The sequence below is a fragment of the Stylophora pistillata genome, chromosome 10 (genome assembly GCF_964205215.1).
Source record: "Stylophora pistillata chromosome 10, jaStyPist1.2, whole genome shotgun sequence".
Taxonomy (NCBI): domain Eukaryota; kingdom Metazoa; phylum Cnidaria; class Anthozoa; order Scleractinia; family Pocilloporidae; genus Stylophora; species Stylophora pistillata.
This window is the reverse complement of record NC_142528.1, coordinates 8,843,792-8,865,092: the sequence shown is the minus strand read 5'-3', so window position 1 is coordinate 8,865,092 and position 21,301 is coordinate 8,843,792. Positions and strand designations below refer to the sequence as shown.

The window sequence follows — 21,301 nt, the reverse complement described above, 5'->3', positions numbered from 1 at the left end:
ACCATCGGTAAACCCAAAACATAGACGTTAACAGAAACATTTTTGGTTTTGAGGTAAAATTGTCATTACAAAAAGTCCTTGAAATTTCTAAGTAGGGTGCTGGAAAGTCCTTGAAAAGTCCTTGAATCTTTGGCCTGAAAAAGTGTATGAACCCTGTAATGGAACAGAGCCATGTAAAGGGTTTTTACCCAACTGTATCTCTTCTTGCATACAGTTTCTTGGCAAAATTTTTTTAAGCAATACTGTCCTCAAATTTAATAAAATAATATATTAAATGGATATTTCAGTGTGTTAGGATAATCAATACATCTGGAATTGAGTTGTTGCAGCATTATAAATATGTCCTTCCAGTGAGATAGTCACAAAACCAAAGAGGTTAACTGTCCAGGATTTCAGGATGTTCATTCCAAAATGTATCGCCTATAATGTCGGTATGGTCAATAACAATCTGTCTCTTTGGTTTTCTAACATTTTCTTCTCGAGCTGTGTCATTGATGTCACAAACCTAATAGGAGATAAACATGAGACACAATATAAAAATATAAAACAATGGATTGACTCTTTACACCCTAAACTCAGTATTCACATTCTCTTTACTCTTCTCTCTACATTTTCTTTGGTACTGACAAGGAGAATTCATTTAACAATCAAAGCTTCTTATGTTGGCGATCATTTCCTTTATTCTCATTACCTTAATGATTAATTTGGGAGTATTACTGTGAAGAGAAATTACATGCTGGTCACTTGTAAGGTTTAACCCTTTGACCTTTGACTAAGAATGACTAGCATCCAATTTCTCTTTGCAATATCACCCCTGAATCACACATTAAGGTCACATGAATAAAGAAAATTATCACAGACTAAAGAAACTCTTGATTGTTAAATTCTCCTTGTTAGCACCTTAGGAAATGTATAGAGAACAGTATGGAGAATATGCATAGTGATGTTAGCTTGTAAAGGGTTAAATTCAAGATTGATATGTAAACTCAGAAAAATGGCATTACCCTCTCCCAGACCAGAACTGATCCTTTTCTGTATATTTGAGGAAGGTTGTTATAATTCATGTTGAATTCAGAGAAGAGAAGCTCATTTTTGTCACTGGAAACAGTTCCCTAATTAAAGGAGAGAGAAAACAGGACTGTTAGAAATCACCCTTCTCAAGATATGGGGAAAGAGTAGATAGAGCAAGGTGGTATGGAGTATGGTTAAACTCCGGCAGGACTGAGTCTCTCTTCATTATAGACACATTAGCTTGTTGAGCTGGTGTCTTAAAGGGAGGAAAAGTTTGTCTGTAACAAGCTTGTATTGGTTTGCACCAAGGGAAATTTGCTGACAATTGCATTTTTGTTTATCAAACATACTGAGTTAAAAAAAACACACACACACACACACGCCTCTAGCCCATAGGAGGTTTTTGGAAATTTTCTAGGAAGAGAAATCTTAAAAAAGGAAAAAAAAATTAATTGGAGTTAACAGAAAGTTACAAAAAGGAATTTATTAGGCATTTTGTTATTTTCAAAAGTAGGAGGGCTGTGTTCAATCTAAGCTGCTCCACCAAATATTCGTAACCTTGCTATTTATCAACTGGAATAAAATTTTGACACATTAAAAAGAAGAATATACATGTGGCATGATGAGTGTACGACAATCTTCACATTACAGAAATGCCTTAAAAAAGTAGTACACACCAGTTTCACTTACATTTAGTCTCTCCTCAGCTTTCTCTGCTGTAAGACCTGACTGCTTAACCAGACACCAAAAGCATGTGTTGTAGAGATTGTTAATGTGACCTGCAGTAAACAAAACACATTGAAAGTATTAAATTACTACTATTTTGAACTGTAAGTTTGAACTATTAAATATTGTTAACTAACAATTTTGAGGCTCAATCACTTATTCAAGAGGGTTTTTTTCTTTGTCTGCCCAGAATTAAACCATCAAGCCAAAAGGTTTTGCAAATATACACGAGTCATTACACTAAGTCAGCCATCAAGTTAAAATTGATAACTGGAAATCAGAGACAGTAATTTCAATCAATATCTCCTTCATCGGATCAACATCCAGGGTTCTCATTAATTTAGGGAGTAGATGGCTCGCATAGTGAAGTAGACAGTTGACACCAAATTATTTTCATTACTCTTTACAACTTACTCACAAATTTTTTCATGAAAAGTAGGTTGCTCAGAAATCGAAGTAGCTGGTTCCTGACAGAACCCTGAACATTACTAAAGGAATTAGATTTTAGAGAATGACTGCTTGACTCCTTTACTTCGTTTTGCTTCAAATAAAAGTTATCTGTTAACCCTTTACTCTCTAACATCAGTGTGTATATTCCCCATACTGTTCTCCATAAATTTCCTTTGATAATGACAAGGAGAATTTGTTTTATTAGCAGTTAATCAAGAGCTTTTTGAGTGGGTGGTCATTTCTTGTATTCAACCTTTAGGTTTCAGTGACAGATGAGAACAAACAGATAAATTAGATGCTAGTCATTCTTACATGTTAATCCTTTAACTCCCAAGATCTCATTAGTAATTCTCCTTACTGTCTGCCATACAATTCTTATCATGTTAGTTGAAGAATTTGGTACTGGATCAACTTATAATCCCCCTGTTATTTTCCTTATACTCAGCTCTTGTCTGCTTGATATTTAGTTCTTATTAACCGAGTGGGAGGTCTGTATGGGAGAATCTTGACCGAGGTCGCCAGTACAGACTGAATGCAGTGAGGTCTGTACCAGCGATCGAGGTCAAGATTCTCCCATACAGATCGACCTAGCTTAGTTAATAAGATGTTTATCATATGGCTGTGTCTTATATGCCAATTTTTATATTCTTTGTACCTTTTTTTTCTAGACCGGTCTAGATGCCAATCTAGACCGCTTTCAATATTGATTTCAGCCAATCAAATTCGTGAATTTGGTAGTTCCCAGTCCTTGTGAGGCACAGCCATATAATAATATATGATATTGTAAGGAGAAATTCTGTCTTGGTCGCCCATGGGAGTTAAAGGGTTACAGAGTTAAAAGATATTGGTACTTACAATCTGCCTGCCGCCAGCTCATGTAGTCTCTTAAGTTTTTCTCACTGGGATAAAGAACAACTCGTCCATCAAACATAGGTGGATAAAGCAGTTTTTGGGAAGGGAAAAATTGATTCCAGTAGAATACATATGAAGAAGAGAACAGAGAGACAACATTTGTAACCAGCTTGCTGAAGAAAAGATGAAAAAAAAAAAAGAAAAATTATTTAGTGGGTGAATGCATGAGATATAATTGTCAGTGATTGGCCCTGTAAACATAAAGCATTTGATACTGTTTCAATAAATTATTGAAGAAATCATTTCTACCAATAATCTTGACTATAACCAATAATATGGAATCAAAATGTTGATGTATGAATTTTAAAAGAGGATATACAAAGAAAAAGATGGAATACAGTCTTCACCTTGCTCTTCTGCTGAACTGTGTTGTGGTCCTTTTAAAAACTAAACTGAAACAGAAAAAAAATATAAATTGAAAAAAGCAGAGACTCTAATAGTAGCCAACTAGCCACAGACTAGTAGAAATTCAGTTTTAGCCATTTTTGTTGTTCCTTTGTTTCGTTTTGTTTATTTGTTTGTTTGTTTGTTTTTTATTTCCACCAGGCAGATTGGCTAGTAAACTGAAATCGTGGCATCTAAGTTGTCACTAACCACTTGGCTAGTAAGTTGAAAAGTTGGTGTCGAGCTCTGGAGTTAATAACGAGGAGGTTTTAGGGGTGCGATTCCCTCTTTACTCCTCTGTTTCACTGCAATTTATTCCTTTTGAGTGACTAGCATCCAATTTCTCATTACAACATATCATCCCTGAATCACACATCAGGTCACAAGAATAAAGAAAATGACCAGCAACTAAAGCAGTTCTTGATTGTTAAACAACTTCTCCTTGTCATTACCTTAAAAAATGTAAAGAGAACAGTACATGGAGAATAGGCATGCTGATTTTAGGGTGGAAAGGGTTAAGATAAATATTTATGGTCAAAATTGTTGTAAGGAGTGCCCTTTATACTCATGCTCACAAGCTCTCTTTACCTAAGGTTTCTATTCACAACTGCTATTATGCGCACAAGGTCCGTCTCACAATCGCATCACCCCTCCCTCACCCCGCCCTGGGTACAAAAGCCTTAGCTCTCTCTCCCTCCCTCCCCCCCCCCCCGCCCTTGCCCTGTACAATTACCTGTATTCATCGCTCTGTCCATATGAAATCACAATGTCAGTGAATTCCCTCATCACAGTCTCAGCACATTTATTCATAAGCTGCAATGCTCTTTGATCGTTTGGTTTCTCAAAACAGTGGCCATCAGAAAATCTGATTTCAAAAAAAGAAAATTAGAAAACAAAATAGAGAAAAACCTTCAAGTGATGATTTGGTAATTAAGAACATCGCACGTGTACCTGTGAAAATTTCTGCCATCGATTCGAATAACGATCCAACAGTTCATAAGACACTGATCATTCTGTTCGAATTTTCTCACATATTCGTATTTACTTTTTGCCATTTTATCACATCAATTTTAATAGTAAACAATCAACACTTCACCAACACTTTGGCCTAGAAGTAGAAATATACCCGACATATTTTCCTTAGTAGCCAAGCCATCATAATAAGGCGTGACTACCAAGTAATTTCAAAATGGCGGACGAAGAAGGGAACACAAATGAAAATATTGAACCAAAACAAAAAGATTTCTGTGGATATGCTCTGTACACGTACAATGCACGCAGGTATGCACGGTAACTTTTTATTAATTTCAGTTTATTTTCCTAATTATATGTCTTTTTAGACCTAAGAGTGCTGAAGTAGAGGAAAATAAAAACGGCGAAGACGGTGAAGATGGAGCTGTGTCAAGCAAAGGTGTAGCTGAGGGATCTGTATCAGATTTTCTTCGCAAGGAAGCGACAACTAATTATGATTTTAGGTGAGTATTTTTATACTTATCTCTTTTTATCTTGAGGTATTTTCCCTTGAGACAAACCCGAACTGTAGCCCGATCGGCCACAAGTACTTGTTTTAGGTATTAAAGGAACTCTTGTTTGTAATAAAGATCTCGCAGCGCTCGGTCCATACGTCATGACCTCGAGCCAAATATTTTCTTGTCTTCCACTCAGTCAATAGCTAAATAATATTTGCTAGAATTTACAGCCTCCAAAAATAGCTCGTAATGATATTGTCTCCGTGGAAATGGTCTGACGTATCACATAAACCCAACCAAGAAAGAACCAATGCAAATGGTAGCATTTATCCGAAGATATACTTTGTCTCCTATATAATGATCTGTTTCTTGGCAGTCTATCTCTTTTGAGCACAAATCTATCAGGAGAGCAGGAAACAGAACTTAGAACTTTCATGGCCAAACGACTTGCCAAAGGAACAGTCTACAGTGGCAATGGAAATATCAATGTACTAGAAAATGTTTTTCCTGATGACTCAGCACTTTGCTACTACTGTTTGCTGAGAGGAGGAAAGGAAAGTGGTGACAACATTGAACAACAAGACATGTATGACATTTATCTTTTAAGATTTGTATTTTAAGCTTGGCCAGGTCATTGTGTTGAGCTCTTTCATTCACAGTGCTGTTCTCCTCCCAGGATTATAAATGGGGATGTTATGAAAATGAAGACCCTCGAAAACGAAGACCTAAGACCGAAGACCCTATAAACAGAAAACCGTAGAAATTACAAGTTAAATGCACATTAAACAGTAACAACGCTTAGTAATATAATACGTTACACTTCACCCGTTTCTTCCCATTATTATACTGCCCGTATTATTATATGGTCCGTCTTGTCATTGTTCTGTTTCGCTATGCGAGCCAATTTGGTGTTGATATTATCGAGGGTTTCCTTGGGTAAACTTACCACAAATATTATTATTCTGGAACAGCAGGCAGAATTCCAACACCAGCTGCCTTTGATTTGTAGTTAGCATTGCATGACAGAATAACAGAGAACGCATTCTGTAGAGGAAAAATGACTCTTGGGTTCTGTCAACAAATAATCGATTTCTACTGTATTTCGTAGCTAAAATAGATTCTGACAGTTGTTAAGCTTTCTCTACTGGAAAATTCTTGTTAAAAAGTAAGCAATTCTTTTGGCTAATGCAGGGTCTTCGTTTTCGTAGTACAAAAACAAAGACCCTTTCTTAAAAGCCCAAATAAAGCCTGCTTAACCTTAGTAAGGCCCTAAAATATTCCGATCCCTCCTTCGATGGGGATGTCTGTTCCAAATTTGGACTCATTGCATAGAAAAACAAATTGAAGAGCCAAAGGCAGTGGTGGCTGAAGAAAGAACAAGAAAAACCATGTGCGAACTGTCTTAGCATATGAAAAGCTGAAATGACAATTACTAGTGCTCAGGGTATGTCTACAATCGTATTTTCAAAAGATTTTCTGCTTTCAAAAAAGGGTCTTCGTTTTCGTACTACGAAAATGAAGACCCTGCATTAGCCAAAAGAATTGCTTACTTTTTAACGAGAAGCAGAGAAAGCTGAACAAACATCAGAATCTATTTTAGCTACAAAATACAGTAGCAATTGATTATTTATTGACAGAACCCAAGAGTCATTTTTCCTGTACAGAACGCATTCTCTGTTATTCTGTCATGCAATGCTGACTATAAATCAAAGGCGGCTAGCGTTCGAATTCTGCCTGCTGTTCCAGAATAATATGTGTTGTAAGTTTACCCGAGGAAACCCTCGAGAATATCAACACCAAATTGGCTTGCATAGCAAAATAGAACAGACAAGATGGGCTGTATAATAATATGGGCAGTATAATAATACGGGCAGTATAATAATACGGGCAGTATGATAATACGGGCAGTAAAATAATACGGGCAGTATAATAATACGTGCAGTATAATAATGAGAAGAAACGTGTGAAGTGTAATTTATTATATTACTAAGCGTTGTTGCTGTTTAATGTGTGTTTAAGTTGTAATTTCTACGGTTTTCTGTTTACAAGGTCTTCGTTTTCGTACTACAAAAACAAAGACCAGGTCTTAGGTCTTAGGTCTTCGTTTTCGAGGGTCTTTGTTTTCGTAACACCCTATAAATGGGTAGTATCAGTGAGCAATCAGGTAGACCTGAAGAAATTGTTCCCTCATCCAGAAGGGAATAGTAGTTCTCAGAGTGGCTTGATGCTGCATAAACTGAGATAAGCTCTGGCTCTTGGCTAGAGTGCATATTTATTTTTAGTATACAACTCTCTCTTATGGCCATCCACCATTTCCATTGAAGACTCCAGAGCCCTCTTTAGAACACTGAATTAGAATGAAGTCTCCTTCCCCTCTCTCCAAAAATGATTTGAAAAAAAGAGTTATCCCTGTTTCATATTATCTTTTCTTAGTTACCTACAGGTTTAAGCATGTTTACTCCTGAATTGCAGGGATTCCCGTGGATTTGGGAGTTTTCTATCTAGGGATTATGTCATCTGTCTTGTTTCTGGGAGCAAAAGTGGATTAGAATTGTATCCTTGAAATAGTACAGGATCAGATTTTAGTGCTTCTTCTTTGGTGAAGATAATTCAGGGTGTTTTCTCGTCTCACAGCTTCTTTCCAAATGTGATCTCCTTTCTTTCCCATAATATGAAGTCATCCTCCAACATTATATTAATATTGCTATAATTTGAAAATATTTTCACTCCCAAGATCTTAAAGTCAAATCACCTTACTGTCTGCCATTCATTTCTTTACCAATTATCAATTAAAAAATATTGTGGATATGATAAAGTTGGAGAGAAGCCACGAGAGATTCAACTTTTCAAAACAAATTGATTGAAGAGAACTTTGACTCTTACTGATTCCAATGATGAAAGCAGTATTCTCATTTACTTCAATAAAACCTTAACATTTTTCTCAGATTTCAAAAAGAACTTGATGAGTACAGCAAAGAGCTTTCACCATACATTGACAAATATACTGTAAGCTTAATATCTTTAATAAATATTTGGTGTTCCTACCCAGCATTAACAGAATATCACACACAGTTATAATTATAGTAATTTTGAGATGCTGTCTTTTAAGGAATCACTTGATGTTCAAGAGAGCTTCAAACATCTAGAATTTTGGTATGAAGAAAATGTAAGTCTGAAATCAAAATTCACAGTAATGTGTACTGTACTTCAATCTTAATTTCTGCTTTAGCAAAGAACCACTAAATATAGAATGTCAAATTTAACTCACACTCAACCTGAATAATTTTCCTCTTTTGCCACCAAATCAAGTAATTCGGTCAGTCATACTATGCAATCGTTTGTCATTAAAAATGATACTGACAGAGATGATCACTGTTCATTTATCTCCTATTTATCTCTCTCATCACCATTCATCTTATATGATTGTGACTTTCTGCGCCATTGTCCACCATCACCAGAAACCATCATCTCATTTCTTCTTGGCTTTTTCTCTGCTTGTCTAATGACATAATTATGTAAAGTAAGTAAGTAAAGGGTTTATTAACAGTGTTTCCACAGAGTGGTTCTTCATCTGTCACTAACTAACTAAATACATTATAGGATCAATTAAAACCTATTTAATATTTACAATCATAATTTTAAAATAGCAAAACATTCCAGTATGTATACACTTAAAACTTAAACTGATTTAAAATTACTAAAGGCGTGCCTTCGCCCGGTTTTTTAAGTATTTAAATAAACGCGATGTAAAATATGCAAGTCGATCATCACAGGTTTTCAGTTCCTTTCAATTGGTAGATTATTAAATAAAATGGCCGAGGTGTCTTAAAAGGTCCCCTTTTCTAAAGGAACCTGTAGTCTAATACAGTCTGATAAGTGCAGCTCTCTACGTATAGGGACTCGTTGTAAGTTCAGATATGTTGGCCACTGTTTAAATTAAAGCGCTTTAAAGGTCAACTTCAGCACATATTCACAGAATGCAGCCATCCTTTCTTAATTGTTAGTTTTCACCTTCCTTCAGGTGTTTTTGAACCAAATCACTCTACTGCTCTATGTCATGATTCCACTGTATTCATTTAAAATATTTTTCCTCACTTTTCGGAGAGGGTAAACTGTGTCTCCAGTAAATACTTGCTGTTGGATCAAGACTATCACCTGTAACTTGTTTTTCACAGGTTGAGTTTGTGTGTCGATGCACAAATCTATTAAAGGAAGACCTGGCTGTTCTTATAGGACTGGTGAGTGCGACAAGCCATACCTAACTTATATAAACAGGCTATAACTTTTTTCCCCTCTGGGCTAATGATACTGGAATAACAAATTTTTTTTGAAGTTGAGGCTGACAGTTGAGGTATAGGTTGGCACATAAATAGTTCTATACCCTGCAGGACACTTTACTCTTATCATACATCTCCTTCTGACAAGCAATATTAGGGACCTTAAGAAACCATGGCGGCGACGGCAACAAGGATGAGGAAAAACAAGAGGTCTAATTGGCAGAACAATAGCTCAGCACATGCATTTTGAAACTGTGTACATTTCTTAGCCGTCCTATGCAAAACAACAACGTGAAATCGCCAAAATTTACGTCGTCTGCGAACCGAAACCGCGATGGCAAATTATTTTAATTTCCATTTGGAACTCAATGGCTACTTTATACGTCATGCTGAAGTTGAGCTGTGGTGCTGTATGAGACAGTAGGCTCCTGCAGCCATTTTTGAAATTCTAACTAAGAGTAGAAATTCGTTTTTTAATCAAAGTCTTCCTTGGCGTCGCAGTCATGGTTTCTTAAGGTCCCTATTAATTGGTAGTTGTCAAAAATTGTCAGAAGCCTAACTGAATACTTAGGGAGGGGGTTGGGGGTAACCCTTCAATGAAGTAGTATATATGAAGTCCAGTCCACAAACTTTGCAGCAACATATATCAGCAGATTTTCCATGCAGGCAAAAGCTAGTTTTTGGTTTAATTTGCTTCTTTTTATTTTACAGGGTCTGTTAGGAGGAAACTTAGACATACAAAGTGACGATGAAAAGCTTAAAAAGGACTTGAAGATGTGAGCTACATCCTTACCTTTCTTTTTTGTACTTATGAATGGATACTTTGTTTCTTCCAGCTGAAATTTCTCGTAATCTTCCAGGTTTGTTGAGGCCTGCAGCATGGTGAATGTGCTGGGAACATCAGTTGACATCCCTAAGGTAGGGGGTGTTTTAAAAAGTGTTTTTTCAATGTGGAAAACTGTTAAGTCACTGTAATAGCTTAGTCAATCAGTGTTGACTAATTTTAGGTGTGAATCTAGAGGCAGAAAGTCTATTTTTCTTTCTGGCAAACTGTCTAAGAATCCTGACAATATGATGAGGAGAAACCTTTAAAGATAAGCACCCCATCCAGGCCCAGCCTTGTTCCCAGGGTCTTTCATCTTCCCACCCCCTGTAGTGAGAGAGGGCAGGAAGATAAGAGGCCCTGGAAACAAGGTGCATCAAGGGCTTGTAGAAATACTCCTGGTTATGTCACTTCAGGCTAGAAATACAAGGATAACATTTGGGCTAGGTTGTCCAAAGCTGGGTCAAGATAACCCAGGGTTTGTGTGAAATCTGATTTCAGATCTGCAAACTTTAAAAGGAAACTCAGTATATTATTTCATTTTGTCTAGAATTTGAGTATTATAGGATGCTTTTAAAAGAAGAGAGAAGATTTTCTTGAAAAGGTTTTTTTGACAAAGGAATAAAGAAACATGGATTAAAATTTAACCTTGGGTTAGTAGTAATTTGCCTTCAAGCAACTAGGCCCTAGTGCCTTGTGGGCAAGTTGGCTTTAGTGCAGACTTAAAACATATCCTTTTATCCTCATAAGGACTGGCAAAAGGGGCTGTAAGGCAAAACCCAAGCATTATCTTTTATCCTCATAGGAATTAACTGGCAAAAGGGGCTGTAAGGCAAAACCCAAGCATTATCTTTTATCCTCATAGGAATTAACTGGCAAAAGGGGCTGTAAGGCAAAACCCAAGCATTAGAGCCTACTTGCAGGCCAAACTTTCAGCAATAAAAGGTCTCATTACCCAACTGCATAATTAAATGTAGAGTATGAGTAACATGTGAATAGAGTACAAATATCCTGGGATATTGTACATTTGGTTATTTTGTACTCTGTCTGTAAAAACCTGTTTAACCAGTCAGCTGCATGCCTACACTTCTCTATCCGCTTTGCTTTCTGGTTTTGTTAGAAATGAGCAGAAGCACTTAGCAGAAAAATGCATCTGGATGAATTTAAATAATTTATTAGGCATTTTGGTGTGTAGTATTTCCTAGTATTTTTACTCATTATTTGTAGTTTGACTTGCCCTATGGGCTTGTTAGAAGAGGACACAACTCATAAAAATTCTCAGTGATACTACACACAAAAACATCTAATAAGATATATTTATAAGTTGCACTGGACTGCCAGTAACTGGCGTTTATTGAAACCTCTGTAAGTGTTGGTAATCATTGTCACAGTGCAACATTGAAGCAAGTACACTCCACAAGGACCTAGCCAAAGGGCTGAGTGGGAGGTTTTCATTTTTTAGGGAATAGATTGCTCAACTGTACATACTTGTGATGCTTTGTCTATCTGTAATACCAGTTGAATTTAATAGTTTTTCATCACTTTTGAAAGGATATGGAAAACAAGAAACTCTCCAAGTGTTGTACAGTCATACCCAGCAATGTCACCATGAAGACAAATGAGGAGGGGTATGCTCTCAGCAGCAAAGGTATTTTGGATATGTCTTAGGCAAACAACACATGACTTTAGATGCTAAAAAAGGTTTTATGGCTATAAACAGAATAAGGAAGATGTTAAGGAACTCGGAGGAGTGTGCTGTGATCTGCTGTTGTGTTGTTTGATGCTCTTGACGACTCTTCCAAGTTTGTGCCATCACTTGTATAATAAGAAATAAAATCATTTGAAGCAACCTCAGATTTAGACCAAACTTTCTTGCGGTATACCGGATGACAAACCACGCGGGACGTTTAGAGAACATCGGAAAGTTTGTAAAACACGAGCCGGAAGTGAGTGGTGTACAAAGGTTTCGAGTGTTCTCCCAACATTCAGCATGGGTTATTACGTCAGTAGACCGTATGAAATGTGGTCTATTGCTTTAAGAAAATAAGCTTCAGTTTCTATTTCGCAGTCCACCAAGAAATGGTTAGATATTCTAGATATTCTAGCCTTCTCGGATAGGGATGAATAAATGGAGGTCCCGTCTCCTGCAGGGTTGGGGTAGGAGACGTTAATTTCCCACACACGAGATTACTGTGTGATGGATGTCCTCCCCTGGGGTGGGATGGGTGGGATATTGGGCGCACTTAATTTGGAGCCTCGCTCTGTTGTGCGACCCTCACCACACTCTGGTGAAACAACCAATCTCAGGAATTTCATAGTGTTTCAGTTAATTTATAAAATTAAATACATATAAATGTAAATGTGATCAGTGTCTGAGAGAAAACTATCACATGGTGATTAAATCTAAATCTGGAGTTGCTTTCTGATTTTTTTTTTTTTTTTTTTTAGTAAGTACGCAGTTTTGTAGAGAATGGGCAAAAACCTTGTTGAGTGAAGCAGTGGACAATCCTGTCTTCCTTCGACAAGTGATTGAGAACTACAAGCTAAGGGTAATTATTTCTGGTCCAAGACCTGCTCCATTTTGCTACTCGGAAAAAAAAGCCACTTCTCCCCTAACCAATCAGATGCAATATCCCTAACAATCGCAACTGGGTAACTTGGGTCGTTTTCATTTTCAGCCTTGACAACGTAATGGCTCATTTTGATATTCGCCTCTTCTGATTAACTGGTTAGACTTGCTTGACCCAGTCCTCCGTCGCTTTCGCTACTATCGCCACGTTTATCATTTCGCTCCGCCTGAAACAGGCGCTTTTATAATGTTCATCTTTGTAATGAAAATACAGAGGAAGTTGTCAAATGCTGTAACGTGTCACTTGCTGTCCTTTTCTTTAGTCCTTAGACGTTGCCACGATACCAAACTGACATTGTCTGGTATTTTGTGGCTTTACCGAACAAGTAATTACATACATGTTCTTTCTTTCCCTATTTCTTTGTCTATCGCCGGTTTCCGTATTTGAGTACAAAATTATACAAAACGTTTTATTGTAATCGCTGCGCAGTTTAAGTTGGAGTGTTTTCTTCGAGAACATAGACGAAATTTCACCTGATTTGTTTAGGTGTAAAACCCCCATAAAGCGAATTTTGTACTTGATGTGAATGTTTGTCGCTAGTGCAATCACAGGGGCCCAGACTCGTCGCTTGTCTTGGCTCCCTGTGGTGCAATAGCTTGCTGGCTTTTCAATTTTCTGCGAACGTTAATTTTCGTTTGTTGACCAAACTTCCTGCCTCAGACAGTTTTGTAAAACTGAGTTAATCCCTTAATCTTTTGATTTTATATGATAATCAAGAACTTAAATAGCTGACAACTAGGTCTTAAATTCATTAAGGCGGTAATATCGGCCTGAAAAGCCCCACGTCAATCTTTAACTAAAAACCAACTGAAAATTTGACACAAAACATTTTTTGTGTACGTGTATCGTAATGAGTCGCTCGTAGACTAATAACAAGAAACTCTTTAGAATTATCTGTCAGATTATTGCTCCCAAAACTAATAACGCCTCTTGTCTGGCCGCCAGTAAGCACAACCTTAATTGCACTTTTATTTTTTTGTTCGCATTCTGACACCCCGCGTTGTGTCCTCTAATATTACTTTCAACCCTGCTTTCGAGTTGTTACCGTGTTCTATTCTTTGTGTCTGTGCGAGGCTCTCGCTGACTGGGCGGAATAAAATCCAACAGTGTTTGATAAATCGTTTTCATTCTCCACAGGTAAACCATGATTTGAATACATTAAAGAGACTCCTGAGACAGGCAGAGACTGATCATTATGCTTTGTACAGGTTAGTATTCAACTGAGATGTAATCAAAGCACAGTATTCCTTTTGAGGCATGGAATATGACGCAGGGGGAGGGGGTGGGAGAATAACGTGCTTACACTCCTGCTGACTTGAGCGTGTTGAGTATTCCACTCTCTTTTCGCTGCGAGTTTCAGACTTGAGTTGCACTGTGGTAGTACAATTATGGGAAAGAATTACCCACTTAAAACCTTAAACTCGCCTAAATAGCTACGAAATGGCCCTTGAAGCAAACAAAAGACGTTTGCCATGTTCCCAACAATCACGTAGCTTCATTTTCTGCCTTTAAAAGCACACACAACCCACAATTCCTCTATTCGCTCCGACGAAGGGCTAACGCTCGAAACGTCTGCTTTTGTAATCGTTACGGTGGCCAATTTACCATTTCAACTTTGTTGATATATTCAAAAGACGTTTTCGCTTTGAAGTTTATAGAAGGCAGAATTTCAGTGACTGTTTCGTTTATTCCAATACTTTCATTTCGTAAACTCGTTTTAAAATTCAAGTGGATCTCACAAAGCCTAAACCGCTCGTGATTTCAGCCAACAAATGTTACGGATAAAAAGCTCTCCTTGCGAGGCAAATCGCTCGTTACTTGTTAATGTATTTCATAGTCTTCCCTCTTTTTCCATCATCATGATTTCAATTTCCCTGGAAAATCATGATATTACGCAAACGCTGCATTAACTGAATTTTTAAATGTCATGTATTCACTTTGTAAATGGTTTAGATTGAAAAGGCGAGGTGGATGCACACGGAATTGTTTACTGCAAAACATACAAAGTAATATTTTCAAAGATAACTAGTATCTCACTTATTTTATCTGCAATGTCAATTGCAACTACAACGAATCATTGCAAAATAAGGAACTTTTGGTTTCGTCTAGGACACTCTGGAAAAAAAAATTCGTACTATATTTTTTTTTCACGATGCTTATTATATTCCCTAAAACTTATTAGAACTTGTTGAATTGTATGTTGCCTTAATTTTGTTTGTTTAAACCAGCTTTTGTTCCACTTATTCAAAGTCAAATACGGAAAACTGTTAAAGAAAGGCAGAGAGCCTTTCACTTTCGTCTAAAATCAACATCAGAGACTGGACGTTAGTGAATCCATTATGCAGCTGTACAAAACCATTCACACGTTACTAAGTTACATGTTATTCAGTTGTTTTGCGACTTCTATCTCAAACGAGCTACCAAGAGCTTCAAAATTAGCCGCAAATTTGGACAATGTTGAAAACGAGAAGTACCACTAAAAAGTTCAATAGTCAGGTGTTTTAAAATTAATAAAGTTTCTATAGAAAATGTGGTGCTACGTCGGTGGGAGTAACAAGGTAATTTTGGTTTTATCAAATGAGTTGATAATGGAAATTGGTCACCATAAAGAGTTTCAAAGGTGACGTTTCGAGTGTCAGCCCTTCGTCGGAGCGAAATGTCAGCTTTGAAACTCTTTTCAACGGCCAATTTACGTGCTCAGTTAATAAAACCAAAATTATATTGTTTTAAAATCAGTCACTTGACCAAAGGTTTGAAACTGTCGCTGTGGTTCGTGATAACATGTTTGCGCAAGTTATCCAGCTAATTTTAACCGTCCAATTCTTTTTATCTCGCTGCAATTGCTGTTTGTTCAGCTATTTACGCTGTTTTTTTCTCGACGCGTCGAAAATGAGACAAAAGAAAATTGTGCATAACACCCAGTTGTGTTGTCTGAACATTCCTTTCCGGAATTCGACTCTGTAGAGTGCTTCAGGGCAAAATATTAACCCAAACCGTGAATCTTTTGTTAGCGGATAATTGTGGTCGTTTAGGTTGTATTTGCATTACTAAGATAAAAGGTCAGTTCGGCAACGCCCCGCTCTTATGGGTACAAAAAAAATCCACCCCCTCGTATTGCTTCGTCTAGTCACGAAATCGAAAAGGTGTTTACTAATTTTGGTTTTTTATTTCGCCTTAGGCTTTAGTTATGCGTGTAAAACATATTTCTAGACACATCGAAGATATTTGTTCATTGCATTTCAGCTGTCTGTTCAGTTTTCATTTGAAAATATTTGCATATCAGTGGTGTGAATAACACATATGTGACTTTTTTTTCTGTTGGGTCAATTTGACGATTAAAACTAAGAGACTTCAGCGGTAAATTTCATTGTCCTTTACATGTTCCGTAAAATTGTACACTTTTTTTTCAGTTGGGAAAGCCATAATGCGCACGCTAAAAATGGATGGCTTCCTTGTCAGGTGTCACGAGCTGGGTCACGACATGTTAAAAAAAAAAATTTCCAAACAAAGAAAATGGTTTTAAACAAAAGGAAACTGGCCAGCCAATATCTAAGATGTGAGTGTGGGTTGTTAAGATGAACGCAGCTTTTTCCAAGCACCGGTCGGCCTCGGTTTTCAATCTTGTAATGAAGAAACGTTTCATAGCAAATGAAAGACAGGGGTAGCTTTGAATAGTCGGTATAGCTTCATTCTGCGATTCAACAATTATTTCTTTCTATTCCGTGCATAATCGAGTCATATTTAACATGGACGAACACCAACCAAGAAAGAGACTTGCTCGAGGCTTAGCCGGAAGCGATTCTAGCTTCTTGAATGTTCTCCCAAACTTTCCGTGTGCATCCTAAAGCGACATTGCGTGCAGGCTAAAAGCATATATCAATTGTTTTCGTCTTTTTCTCTGTGATTTGCTCTGCTATATCCGCCTCACTTTTGCCTCCGCTAGTCTGGAATACGTAAACAGTGACTGTTTGTCTGCAGACTGTCTGTGGGCTAATGCATAGTTTGAATCTTTAAAAACAAACTTGTGAAAAAATTGCAAAGTAGTTTAGAACTGAAATATAGGTGATTAAGTCGTGAATAAAAAAAAAAAAACAGAAGAGTTTTGTCTTCGCCAAATGTATGCTATGATTCTGCGAAAAAAAATGGCTATGGCTATCTTGTAATATAGTATCGATCTCTGGACCATAAGATAATCCCTTGAACTAACAAATTCCCTTCTTGATCAGAGATTAGCCGAATGTTATAAGCACACCTCTTTTGTTAAGTTTTCTTATTATCGTGTTTTGATTTTGTGTACGTGCTTGATGTTATCAGGTTTTTTCAGTTTTTCAGCCCTAATCGCCGCGCTAAAAAGCACAGACAGTTTAGCGCAATCATTTTTTGCGATTTCCGTAATGGTGGAAAAACTGATCAATCGCTCATCTCCTTTTTTCACTGGTCAAAGGCCGATCGCCAAGTACGGTGCGAATGTCGATGTCGGAAAAATCGCACGATTCAGCATTTAATCTTTGAAAACTTACTTAAATCCTTTCCTGGAAAGAGACGTATAGGTTCTTCAGGAACACGGTTTGTACCAAAACCAGCATGTTTTGCGTATTTTGATGATTATTGAGGTTATTAACGCAGGTTTGTAGCGTTTTATCCCAAAGTTCAGCTCGAATTCATAATTGCAAGCCGCCAGACAAAGCGCTTGTTTCTGTTGGACAACGTCCAGCTAAAACACAGAATCTCCCGATGATCAACGAGATTCAGAGATAGAAACAAACGATTAGATTCAAAATCAAGATTTTTTTTTCTAAATGTTCGCACCCTGACAGCATTTGAACTTTGCCATTGTCTTATTGCCCAAGGAACACCGGATACTACAAACCAAATATCTGTCTGTGAAGCTGTTTATAAGTTATACTATCAAGTGAAAAACTCGAGAGAAAACTCGAACAGAGATGCACAGACGCTCAACTTTTCAAGCGGCTGTTTTTTTCCTCTATAATTTCAGCGCACGATGCAAACAGAGACGAAATCTTTTCTTTATTTTCTCTATCCGCTGGGAAGATAACACTTCATCTACTTGTTAACTTGATTGATTTTTCGATTAAGAATTATTACACTCAATTGGTTCTACTTTTTTAAGAAACATCTTTAGACTTCTTCTATCATTACCTGCCTTTCAAAGGAGCCATATGAAAATTCACTCGTTGAATCTTGTCTTATTTCCTTTAAGTATTTATATCTTGTGGAAAAAAAAAAAACATTGGCAACAAGAGATTTTGTTTCGGGACCCGTATTAAATAATGAAAAATGTCTGTTTGTGACCTTCTTGAGTAAGGACAATCGCCTTCAATAACTTTTCTGTCTTCACACTTAGCTTTTCATATCATCCCTTTTCGAAATTAATAATTTCAGTCACGAAATAAGAGAAGATAGAAATCGATCGACGCTGCCCACGACATCAATTCCGTACTAAAATTCTGAACACCAGTTTGACCATATATGGATGCGGAATGCAGAATGTGCTAGACTGAGTCATCAACAGGAACGGTTCGGATCAACTTCCGCCCGCCTCTCTGAAAATCTGTTCATAGGGTTTGGTTCGCTTAAGCCGGATTATCTTTCCCTTCAGAGCTTTCTCAGTGCTTGCTGTAGGAGTACTTCCGTTATCACTTGGCGAAAGCTCTGTGGGAAACTCGCTAGTTTCGCGTTTATCCCGCCCTTCAGTGCTATCAGGGAATCGACAAAGGCCAATTTTCCAAGTCACTATCCGTCCATCCTCCTGGCGTGAGTACACGCGAGGACTACGCGAATAATGAAAATTAGTCTCCAGGGAAAGTATCGAAACCAGTTGAAACAGTCTTTGGACTTGGAACTTGTCAATAATACACCCTCATTTCAGTTAAACCAAAGTGTTTTGCTAAACTCATCGTACGCCTTTATATTTACTTTGGAAGCAACTGAGTTTATTTTTTTTTTCTTTTCTTTCTGAGAAAAAGTGGTCAGTTTATTTAACTTGGCCTTTGAATTCGTCGTGTCAGCACATGGATGGTGTTAATCTACGGAAGGGGTTTGACTGCAAAACAGATTTGATAAAATAAAAAGATTCAACTTCACTACCCCCACCCCCTCCCCCAGAGTGTACTTAACCCTTTCACTGTTATGAGTGATCAAGGTAGAATTTCTCCTTATAATAACAGTACAATATCAAGCAGACATAACAGGCGATGAGAATAAAGAAACATATTAATTAGGTGATCATTCGTTAATCAAATGCCAAATTCTAGATCTCCAATGCAAACTAACTTTGTAAGAATTGTATGACAGACAGTAAAGAGAGTTACTAATAAGATCCTGGTATTGAAAGGGTAATAAAAAAAGGGTCCTGACTTGCTGTGTGATCAACTGTCCTTGATGCTAAACTTACTCCACAAAGGTTTCGTTACAGGAAGAGATACTCCCCTGGAGTTCCTTCTAAAATCCCATTACCTAACTTGCTTACGGAAATTTTTTTTGTCGCTTGGCTTCACTTCCACATTGTTTGACCCAGACTAATATTTCCGAATTCAATCCACCGAAAATACTTGACCGATCAACCCCTGACTAAGTGGGTAAAGGGGCGCTGCCGTTCCCGGCGCTTTCTGGCATCAATTCAAATTTTTCATATGACTGGATTATTGGCTGAGGCGTCTACTTCTCAACGAGAATTAGTTAACGTTTTAATCTCATGAGGTGTGGAAATAATCCTCACATTGGCTGATGATAGATTGGACCGAAGAACCATAGATTTAATTATGCTGAATGCTTCAAGCTACATCTTGTTGTTGAAAGCTTCCGAGAAGTATTAGTGAACAGTTTACGTCTTTCAGCTAAGTGCCCTTTTGAGCGGTCCAATGATATTGTATTAAACCTAACAAAATTAGGAGAGCTTGAGGCGACTGATGGCGGTCTGTGGTTAGATAAAGTGGTTGAGTCATGACCTCTCTATTTTCACCTTCAGTCGTCACGTTTGAGGAGACATTGTGTTTCTTTTCAGTAGTATTTTTTTTAAGAGTTAAAACCTTCAAACAAGAAATGAGAAGTTTGATGACGTAAAAAAAATGGAACTGCTCGCTTCGACAATCAATCGAGCGGATTTTAATTGAAACTTGTCACGTGGCCGACTATTTGCCAAGACCGTATTTTGGATCATGCCAATTTTAAATAACGACATAGTTAACACAGTACAGGCTTGCTATGAAATATCACGATACTGCGAACTATTGGCAGGACGTAGTTAATTACATTTAGAATGACCCTGAATTTGAACAGTTGCACGATTTGAATAACTTAAACTATTCGCACGTTACACTCAGAACTGTTAAGAGATATAGTCAAACTGGCGATGTCTTCGATTAATTCTATTTAGACTTAGGCTTCCAAACTCTTTTCGTCTCCTTACCCTAACGTAGTGAATGAAAGTAATAACCGGCTGATTTCGATATTTCATTGGCACACGCACCCATTATATCTATTCCATATTCAGTTGGTAGTCATCGTAGTCATCAGAAGAAGGCAGCGTGGTCGAGTGGTCAGCGTGTCGGACTTGCGATCCACCGCTCCCGGGTTCAAGTCCCGCCCTGGCCACTCCCTGGATTTGTTTCACGGTAGCCCCGAGTTTCAAATCCTCGGCCATGCTTGTAATATAGCCAACTGGTTTGCCTTCGGCCAGTTGGGATTCTTAATAATGTTATTTTCAATTTGAATTATTCGTTTCAGTTGTTTGGTGGAAAACCTGTAAACTAGGTTCTAGCTAAGTGTTTCTCCACGTTAAAAACTGTTTATTATTTTTTTTATTATTATTATTATTTTTTTATTTGTTTTAGCTGCTACAATTTACGCAGACGGTTCTCCCCCTCTGCGTTAGTTGTTTTCTGTTACCAATAGTTTCCAATTGATATCTTTCAATTTTCAGGTCGTATGTCTTTCTCCTGAAATGTGGAAATGGCCCCATTTTGCTCCGAAATGCCACACTCGAAGCGCACGCTCTTTGTTCCGATGATACTCTCAATATAATTAAAGTACTTGAGGAGTACATCGAGGAGAACAATAACTTTGGAATCGAAGCTCTGGCGGAATGAACAGAAACGATAACATGGGAATTCAGTTTCCTCTTTTGAGTGCATCTCTGAAGGGCCCAGCCCATCGAATTTTTTTCAGTCAAGAATACTGTTACAATTTTAAAATGGCCATGTATACTTCATATTTAATACATATAAACTGTGGGATTACGGTGTAGGGGATGGAGGAACGGGGTCCTCTTCCTTGAAAACAATTACAAGTGAAATCTTAGGAGTGAAAAGATGGGTTATAGCCGGATTCAAGAGAATATGAAAAATAATCTCTAGCCGGATCTCAATAATTAGGATCCGTTGTAGCGCGGTTTGAACTCGCACACAATACAAGAAACTATCTCAGGTAGGGGCCTTCCGACGAAACCTCCTCTGGCGCGGGGCGCTCTTTCCCTCCCTGGAAACCAGGTTGTTCTTTACTGAACGTGATTGTGTGTGACTTGCGGCTATTTGATTGGTCGAGAAAACTCGTGAAACCCCTCAACCCTGTCAACCAATCACATTCAAAACTAAAACCAAT

At 37.6% G+C, this 21,301-nt stretch overlaps 2 protein-coding genes across 3 annotated transcripts; one reads left to right on the top strand and one right to left on the bottom strand.

Annotated features, from left to right (window-relative positions):
* Positions 1–240: 240 nt before the first annotated feature.
* LOC111340151 (putative tRNA(His) guanylyltransferase) lies at positions 241–4,637 on the bottom strand. 2 transcript variants are annotated; one of them, XM_088736856.1, is made up of 7 exons: positions 4,435–4,637; positions 4,217–4,348; positions 3,447–3,491; positions 3,043–3,212; positions 1,702–1,790; positions 1,005–1,112; positions 241–505 (listed from the first exon to the last, which is right to left on the bottom strand). In XM_088736856.1, exons 1-7 carry the CDS (start codon positions 4,536–4,538, stop codon positions 377–379), a joined length of 777 nt encoding a protein of 258 aa, XP_088592982.1. In that variant the 5' UTR covers positions 4,539–4,637; the 3' UTR covers positions 241–376. The 2 variants fall into 2 exon arrangements, with proteins under 2 accessions (XP_088592982.1, XP_088592983.1); XM_088736857.1 differs by lacking the exon at positions 1,005–1,112.
* LOC111340147 (protein Njmu-R1) lies at positions 4,635–21,011 on the top strand. Its single transcript, XM_022946935.2, has 13 exons — positions 4,635–4,764; positions 4,824–4,958; positions 5,329–5,538; positions 7,425–7,505; positions 7,898–7,958; positions 8,062–8,118; positions 9,128–9,190; positions 9,941–10,005; positions 10,090–10,147; positions 11,604–11,700; positions 12,501–12,601; positions 13,820–13,890; positions 20,625–21,011. The coding sequence occupies exons 1-13, from the start codon at positions 4,673–4,675 to the stop codon at positions 20,788–20,790; spliced, it is 1,257 nt and encodes a 418-aa protein (XP_022802670.2). The 5' UTR covers positions 4,635–4,672; the 3' UTR covers positions 20,791–21,011.
* The last annotated feature ends 290 nt before the right edge of the window (positions 21,012–21,301 follow it).